The 9,435-nt window shown below is 36.4% G+C and overlaps 1 protein-coding gene across 8 annotated transcripts in view; it reads right to left on the reverse strand.

The window, feature by feature from the left end:
• Erbin (erbb2 interacting protein) overlaps positions 1–9,435 on the reverse strand; it is a 96,147-nt gene that overhangs the window by 53,882 nt on the left and 32,830 nt on the right. For all 8 annotated transcript variants that reach the window (XM_031360268.1, XM_031360267.1, XM_031360261.1 and 5 more), the window contains one exon: positions 1,022–1,100. In XM_031360268.1, coding sequence (XP_031216128.1) covers positions 1,022–1,100 — 79 coding nt within the window. The remainder of the gene's footprint in view (positions 1–1,021; positions 1,101–9,435) is intronic.

The following is a 9,435-nucleotide window of genomic DNA, read 5'->3' on the forward strand; positions in this document are numbered from 1 at the left end:
ATGTCAGCCTTTGACTCGTTTATTTTTCCTTTACCTCAAAACATTCCTCCATCTTCAAAACCAAGTAAACCAGTCAAAGTGAAGTCTTGTAAAACTTCTCATGGAGTAAGTATTCTAGATATCCTTTCAACATGATTGTACTGAGCTGTGCTTCATTCTATTTACCGCCAGCATTAACATTTCAGTTTTGTATGATTTAACAGCTTTCGTGCAAGAAAGCCTTTGTTTACAGGCATTGCTATTATTAAAGAATACATACCCTCAGGTATATGTTGTAACCAATTATCTACCTTTTTCTTCAGTTTTCTTTCTTAGTTTGTTCTGAAAGTGCCCGATCTGATAGCATGTTCAAATTTTAGGCTCACTTTTTACACTGACTGTTGAGATCTAGAGCACTCACATTCTCTCTTTAGGTCTCAAAATTTATATCTGAGGTACGAGTCAGAAAGATTATTAGAAGGTATCTAAAATGGACTCTCTGTAGGCTTGGGGCCTAAGAGTACTGGCTGCTCTTCCAGAGAATCCAGGTTTGATTCCCAGAACCCACAGGTGGCTCACATGTGTCTATTGCTTCAGTTCCAGAAATGCAAAGCCATCTTCTAGTCTCTTCAGGTACCATGCACACACATGGTACAGAGATATACATGCAAGCAACACTCACCTATTTCTTATGTACCTATACACATACACACACACACACACACACACACTGTCTCTCTCTCTTTCATTTGTTCTGTTACACACACACACACACAAACACACACACGCACATAGTGTGTTTAAGAGAGTGTACACATGTGATACACAGACATACATGTAGACCTAGCATTCAGATACATTCATTCACACACACACATACATATACATACAAAACAAACAAACCTGAATCTCTGTATAACTTTAAAACTGATATATTTTTTTAAAGTACCTAAAGAAATATTCTATATTCTACTACAAAATTGTTATTGCTCTATAAGTGTTATAGTAAAAAGGCAGCTTATAATTCAGCTGAAAGACTTACTTAGAAATAGGGTTTACACTGGCTTCCACAACTGTCAAAACTTTACAATTTTTAATATTTTCTGGAAATTCTTGTATTCCTAGAAAACAGTCAAATTAATAGAATATATTAGATATATCAGTCTTGAAAAAGAGATATTACAAAGGCCATATAAGAATAGTCATTGTGGAGGTTCAGGAACTAATTACCAATTAAGGAAGAACTCAGGAAACTGGCACACAATTGTGAATCAAGCCACTTCCACAACAATCTGTCTTCTTTTTACCTTCCTTTCATTTGCCTCTTTATAACTGCTAACTACTTTAATTAGTTTTCCTTCCCTTTCTTAGCACTTCTGGAAATTAGTACCTTTTATTATGAACTGGTGACTGATAAACACAAAATGCAGACACATTTAACATTCTGGTTTTTTCCTTAGGTAAAAAGAAAGTTGCTTTTTCTTTTCTGTGTGTTCTTCAGATTAAGTAAGGTAAAGAATTTCTTTTTAATTCCCAATCTGCTATACAACTGGGTATTTGAAATAAACCTTTAAATTATTGTCAAAGTTTGATAAAGGATTCTACGCACATAATCATTTCCTTAGCTTATCACACCAAAAATATAGGAACAAACAATCTATGAATTGGAAGCAGACCACAGACTAATTTTAAGTACTAGCATCACTCTACTCTGAATGAACACTGATTAGGAAACTTTTGAAAAGCATCCCCCAAATGAATTTTATATTGTTTCAATCATTAACACAATATCATTATCCAATAAGATTGTCACTATAGGGTTATTTAAGATCATATCAATTTCATCACAAAAAGATTCTATTTTTTTAAAAAACTGCTGTAACACTAAGCACAGAGTTCCACATGATAAAATGAATGATGCAAAATCTACATCTAGTAAATTACTTTGGTCTAAATTCACTAATGAGTACACTTAAGAAAGTGTACTTAACATATGCAATGTTCTAGGTTTAATCCCCAGCACCATTAAAGAAAAAAAATCATCTACAGATGCTAAAAATTAGTAGATTAAAAAGTATAATAGTAATATTGCCAGAGAGATTCCTCCTACAAGCTACTTCTGGAAGAGCAAAGAGTAATTGAATCTGATGAGTACCACCTAAATGAAATGTTGTAGGGTAATGGTTCTCAGCCTTCCTAATGCTGCAACCCTTTAACACAGTTCCTCATGTTGTGGTGACCCCCAATCATAAAACTATTTCATTACTACTTCACAGCTGTAAACTACTGTAATGAATTGCAACATAAATATCCGATATGCAGGCTGATATGCAACACCTATGGGATTGCAACCAACAGGTTGAAAACCTCTGCTTTAGAGTCACTAGGAGTTAATTACCAGCTGGCCTCATCATAGGGCAAAAGCACACAACTTGAAATTTAAATGATGGAAAATATCAAACAAACTCATATTAAAAGTACTGGTAAAGAAATGGCCAGGAATAGTAAAAGTTAGTTATCAAGAAGGGGAAGACTGAGAAACTAGGTGGAGAAATTGTCTTAAGAGGCCTGCCTAACAAATTCCAGTATGGATGTTGAGAATACATACTGCTGGTAAGAACACAGCCACTGTGGAAAATAATCTGATGGTTCCTCAAAATGTTACATACAGAATTACAAATGACCCAGCAACTCTCTACCACTAGGTATATCTCTAAGAACATGTAAAACATATGTTCAAATAAAATGTTGTACGTGAACGCTCAAGTTATTTATAATGGCCTAGATGTCCATCAATAACAACTGAATATACATAATAAACAGAATATAGTATATTCACACTATGGAATATAAATATATGGTATACCATGAATGAGTCCTGAAAATATGCTAAGAGAAGGTAGCCAGATGAAAGACTATATAGTGTATGGTTCTATTGATTTGAAAAATTCACAATAAACATTTTCTGTTATCTATCTGCAGAAACAGAGCAAATATGAGGTTGCCTGGTGTTATGTAGCTATTCCCTCCAAATTGAAACTTTCAATTGAAGCTCACAGACTTAGAAGGCTCACCAAACTTTGAAGAGTCTCATAGTTTCTCCCCAAGATTGTGTAAGAATAGTAAACAATCACTGGGAAGAGGAGACTCCAGTGCAGCTTCTTTACAAGCTGGGCAGGAAGCCAGGCAATGAACCTTTCATGAGCTGTCACCACCTTCTTGATGATGCAACTGCCCTAGTATCCATACTTCTATAAGTATCCCCAAGAAATGCACTGCCTCAGAACACTAGACCTTGGAATAATTTCTTTGTTCTGTCCTTGGTGTTCTATCTGATGTGGGGGAAAAAAAAAGGTTGCCCACATCTCCACAGAAGAAAGTTATACCACAGCATAGGAGCTACTAGACAAGGGTACAGAATTCTCTAGAGGAGGATAAAAACATTCTATGTAAGTACTGGTAGTGCTGGAATAAACTAGAACTATGCTAAATTCTACAAAAATGCGCAAAGTAAGAGCTCTTTTTAGTTTTCAAAACTCTATGATTCCTTCCCTTTTCTAAACTTCACATAACACTTTTTAAATACTAGGTTTTGTCCAGGTACCTCAAATTCAAACACATCTTTATTTTATTATTCTGCAAAAATATATCAAATACAAAGCAGAAGACATGTTATGAACTACAAATCCTTGGACTTTATCAACAGTTAAAATGTAGTAAGTGGTCTGGGGAGATGGCTCATCAGTAAAATGCTTTACAGTATAAGAATGAGGGCCTGAATTTTGATCTCCAGCACTCATGTAAAAAAACTGGGCATAGAACTACATGTCTGTAACCCCAGCTCTGGGGAGGTAGAGACAGGAAGAAGCTAAGGGCTTCCTAACTAGCTATTTTAGCCCAATTTGTCAGCTCCAGGTTCAGTTAAACACCTTACCTCAAAGAAATAAGTAGTGTTCTCAGTCTGACTTCAACCTATGGCCTCCACACAAGCACATGTGTACAAATACCGACAGTGTCTCCCTCCCTCCCTCCCTCCCTCTCTAACACACACACACATACACACAAGCACACATGTAGAAAAGGAAATTATTCTACCGTACTTCACTAGGGTTCATTCTCATCATCTTTTGTCCGTTTTCCTACTCTTTCAGATCTCCTAAATTTGTAAGGTTGAGCAGGGCCCATGCTTATGATCTTAGTGAATGTGCCTAATCTTAGTCATAACATAGTATCTATATGGTCACAATTCTCAAATGCATACATCTTAACTCCATACTTAAGAATAACTGGTGAGAAATTGGTATCTCAAACAAGAAAGCAAGCAAGGAAATAAAAAGCCTGAGTTCCTAAGATAGCCTAGAAAATGGAAATCTTCGTCATCTATACTTCAGACAAGCAGTTAATAAGTAGAATATATAAAGAATTTTGAAAACTAAACATGTACATGCATAACTCACAAACCTGTAATCAGTAAGTAGATCAATGAACTTAACAAACAATTGTAAAAGAAAATACAGATGCCCATCAAAGAAACATACAACTACTTTGAGATTTACCTCATCCTAGTCAGAATGACTACCATCAAGAAAATAAATATGGGTGAGGGTATGGGGAAAGGAATAATAAATTTATTCACTGATATAATCACTACGGTAATCAACATAGAGGCTTCTCACAACATTGAAAACAAAATTACCATTCAACTCTGCTACACATTCTGGGGCACATACCCACAGGACTCTTTGTCACTGATCTTTTAACAATAGTAAAGAAACTAATCAGCCCAGATGCCCATCAGCAAATGAATAATAACAATGTGGGACATATACACAAAGGTATTTTATTCAGTCACAAAACAAAAGATGGAACATTAAAGTTTGGGCCACAAAGTTAAATGATTCTATAGCAAAATGTAAACAGCACTGCACTCTGGGTGTAGGTGTGTGTGTGTGCCCACTGTGAGTGTGGGCATGGCTCTGGGTATAGGTGTGTGTGTGTGCCCACTTTTGTGAGCGTGGGCATGGGTGTGCCTTGCCTCTTTTGTTTAGAAAAAGTCTCCCTCTGAGACCTAGAGCTTGTCACTAGGTTTGCTAGCCAGTGAGCATCAGCGATCCACCCACCTGCACCTCCCCAGTACTGGCACTTACACCACAGTACCAGGCTTTTTTACAAAGGTCTTCTTGGATAGGTAAGTCACTGGGGTGGGCTTTGAGGTTTAAAAGCTCACTGAAGGCCCAGTGTTGCTCTAGCTGCCTACTGTCTGAGAACCAGGATATAAAGCTCTCAGACTATTCCAGAGTTCTGACTGCTTACATACCTCCAAGTTCCCCACCATGACCACACCTCCAATTAAGTACTTTCTTTTATAAGGTACCTTGGACATAGTGTCTCCTCAAAGTACTACAACAGTAGCTAAGATACAGTTTAAATTTACTGGCTATGCTGCAGACCATTTAGCCACTAGAAACTTCACCTAACCTAAGGTGATTGAATAAATCAAAGCCTTAAAGTAGATTTATAATTGAAAACAATGTAACAACAATCACTTCTACTATGTTACAACCCAAATGCTTTATATGGACTGTTCATATGGACTACATGTAGAATGATTTATATAGTTTGCAATTAGTAAATAAATATTTACACAAAGTAAAAATATATTTTTTACTTTAAAGTGGTTTCTCTTTTTTCTTTTTCTTTTTTGTATATAGGTAAATACTTAAATTACTGACTTGCCAAAGCTAACTGTTAAATATGAATACAAGATAAATGACGATTTTAATCATCCTAAAATAAAGCACAGTAACTACTAAAATTTATGAGAGCCAATACAAAGAATGTCTAATCTACATACTCAGAACAGAGATCTTGGAAGTAGGGCAATGAAATATAATTACTGTGTACTGTCTGTGGGCACTGCTGTAGTAATTTGGTGGAATTTGTTTCTAAAGATTTTTTTCCAAGTGTTGAAAAGAAATACTTTAAAACTATTTCTTGCCGGGTGGTGGTAGCGCACGCCTTTAATCCCAGCATTTGGGAAGCAGAGGCAGGTGGATTTCTGAGTTAGAGGCCAGCCTGGTCTACAGAGTGAGTTCCAGGACAGCCAGGGCTACACAGAGAAACCCCGTCTTGAAAAACCAAAAAAAAAAAACGAAAACAAAAACAAAAACTATTTCTTATTTAGTGCTTATTGAATGTTGTATTCTGGGGTAGGGCATTAAAAAGTTATCCTCATGTGATTCATTCTTTTTTGTAACTGTAAAATATATGCTCATTTAAAAAATTTTAAGAGCTCACTTTTTCTTCTCCCCCATCTTTCTGAAAGTTTTAAAAATTTAAAATACTGCCTTAAAATAGGTACAGAAAGCTAAACAAAATTTCCTTATCTGTTAATAATTTATTATCCAGGAATCTATGCCTCAGTAGAATGTGGAAGGAAAAATCTTTCAATGCAATCACAACATCTTTTTGTAACTTCAAAAGAAGGTCACACAAATTATGGATAGATGTTCTATTTTCCAACATAATACCCAATATAAATTCACAACAGCATATTCAACAATGAAAGTTCAAAGCTGTCCTCCTACAATCCAAAACAAGATGAAGATCCTACTGTCACTATGTCTATTCAGCACAGTATAGCCATGCATCACAAGATGTTTCCATCAACTATCAACCACACAAGCAACAGAAATCAATTACCAAGGAGTTGAGAAATCCCTGCTCTCAATGGTGTAGTATGTGTCAGTGTCCGAGTATAATATGTTACTCGTGTATATGTGGAGATACTGCTGTAAACTAACCTGTCCTGCCAGTCAGAGAAAAAACTCTAGCCTGACAATTATAAACAGATATAAAGCCAGATCAATGTTACTGGTTTATATATCTACTGTGTCGTATACTGTTACTTTCTGTGATAATTTTAAAGAAAGCTTGTTATGATTTGGGCCTTAAATCTTTCCACAGACCTATATATTAAGTTTTATTGACAGCCTCTATGGTTCTTAGCTGAACCTTTAGATAGGTATGGCTGGTGAAAAAAAAGCCAGGTTGTTAGGGCACAGTTGAAAGAAGTATTATAACACCAGTCTTCCTTTCTCTGGTTGCTGGTTGCCAAGGGATGTTGGGATTCCCAACACATGTTCCTGCTGCACTGTGCCACTACCATCCGAAAGTAATGAGACAAGAAACCATATACATATATCCCAAACTGTAGAACTGCCAGAATACATTTTTGATCCTTATGACAGTATTTTCTCAGGTATCTTGTGACTGCAGTAAAAAAATTAGCACAGAACTACCTCCTACTTATTGAGAAAACATTTACTGTGTTATAATCCAAGTAGTATTCTCATACACTCCACGTTTACCACTGCTTGATTAGATCAACCACCATGGCAGATAATCTACCTTGGTGATATGGACTCTCTCACTGGACCTGTTCAACAAGATAAAAGAAAGCCAGCCAACTACTCAGAGCTAGTTAAGTCATGGATCGTGAAGGAGAATCTACACCTGCCACTTTAATAAACCAGCATGATCTCCTAACTACACTCTAAATATGTGTCTCTATGCCTACAGTAAGTACTCACTCCTCATTCAAAGAAGCTTCTCTTTGCAAGACAACATTATAGGAAAACCACAACTGATAAAAATGTAGAAAAAAGGCAATCATGTGGTACCCGGTACCAGCGTATACACCTACAACACAACTCATGCACCAAAAGTTCAGGGATCCCTGCAGAAGATGGGAGCAGAATGACTGTAAGATTGAGAGGACTAAAAAGAGAGATTCTGACTCCTAGACATGTAAAAGAAGCTACACCCATAAAGTCTCAATGTGGCTGCCCAGACAAGATCTGAATACCACCATCACCAATAAACATTCTAACACGAAAGGGAAAAAAAACCAAGAGACCTCAACCCTAGACTAAGAACTACAGGGGTCAGGTATGATGGCACAGGCCTTTGATCCCAGCACTTGGGAGACAAAGCCATGTGGATCTCTGTGAGTTTAAGGCCAATCTGTTCACACAGTCAATGCCAGGACAGCCAGGGCTATGTAAAGAGACCTCGTCACAACCCCTTAAAACACACACACAAATACACATGCACATATGCATGCACACTACAAACAATTAAGAAATATGGAGAGTGGGAGAAATAGTATTCCCAAGGAAGAGCACCCAAATTGATTACCCAATCCTAACTGGTCAGCCCCGAAGTCATATATTTATATTTATGTAAGAACAATTAAGAAAAAGAGGCCCTGAATTTGAGAGGGAATGGTTATATGGGTGGGGCTGGTGGGAGAAAATAATATAATTATAATTTCAAAAAATAAAAAATTATTTTAAAAAGACCACATTCTTATAACAAAATTACCTGTGATGTATTTCTCAGAGGAAGTTGTAAGTAAATATATGGCCATTAAGCTACTTACAATAGCTGTACTAAGTCCTAACTAGAACAATCAGGCAACAAAAAGAAATGAAAAGTATCCATATTAAAAATGGAACATATAGAACTATCTTTTTTTTTAAAGCAATCCCACTTGAGATAACTAACAAAAAAACTAAGTACACTGAAAACAACAAAGCTCTGATGAAACAAACTAGAACTATAAATAAATAGATCACCACCCCGTATTTCCAGATTAGAAGGAGCAGAACTGTTGAAATGTCCTAACCATCTAGTGTCCTGTTGATCCAACGTGCTAACAAAATTCTAAAGATATTTTTCATAAAAATAAAAGAAAATAATCCTAACAGAAAACCAAAAAAAAAAAAAAAAAAAAAAAAAAAAAAAAGACTCTGAAGCAACAGCAATCTTGACTATAAAGAAAGCAGCTATGGACCTCATATCATTTAACTTCAAAATCTACTTGAAACCTCTACTAATGAAAGAATCTGGTGCTGGTATTACAAACAAATGCCAATGGAACAGAACAGAGGGCCAGAAGCAAATCCACATATGTATAGTCAATTGAGTTCAACAAAGGTACCAAGAACACATCACAAGGAGAGGAGGGTCTCTTCAATGGGACTGGAGAAAGCAAATGTTCCTGTAGAGACCAAAGGATTCAAAGCTCGAGACCAGATAACTGGAAATCTAAGAAGGAGAGGAAGCCCAGACAATGATTTTCTAAAAAATATACACCAAAAAAGTAGACAACAAATACAAAAATAACCAGTTATATAAAACTAGAAAGCTGTGCACAACCAAACAAGCAATGGATAGAGTGAACAGTTATCTGAGTGGGAGAAATGACTGCAAGCCAAAGGACTTCCAAGGGAAAGAGAAGAAACGTCTGCACTCCCGTACTCAGTGCAGTACTGTTTACAATCGCTAAGGTGTGAGGTTAACCTACGTTTCCAAGAATAAATGAGTCCACTCCTGGGCATATACCCAAAAAATACTGCAACATGTAACAAGGACACATGCTCCACCATGTTC

This window comes from Mastomys coucha, unplaced genomic scaffold (genome assembly GCF_008632895.1).
Source record: "Mastomys coucha isolate ucsf_1 unplaced genomic scaffold, UCSF_Mcou_1 pScaffold8, whole genome shotgun sequence".
Taxonomy (NCBI): domain Eukaryota; kingdom Metazoa; phylum Chordata; class Mammalia; order Rodentia; family Muridae; genus Mastomys; species Mastomys coucha.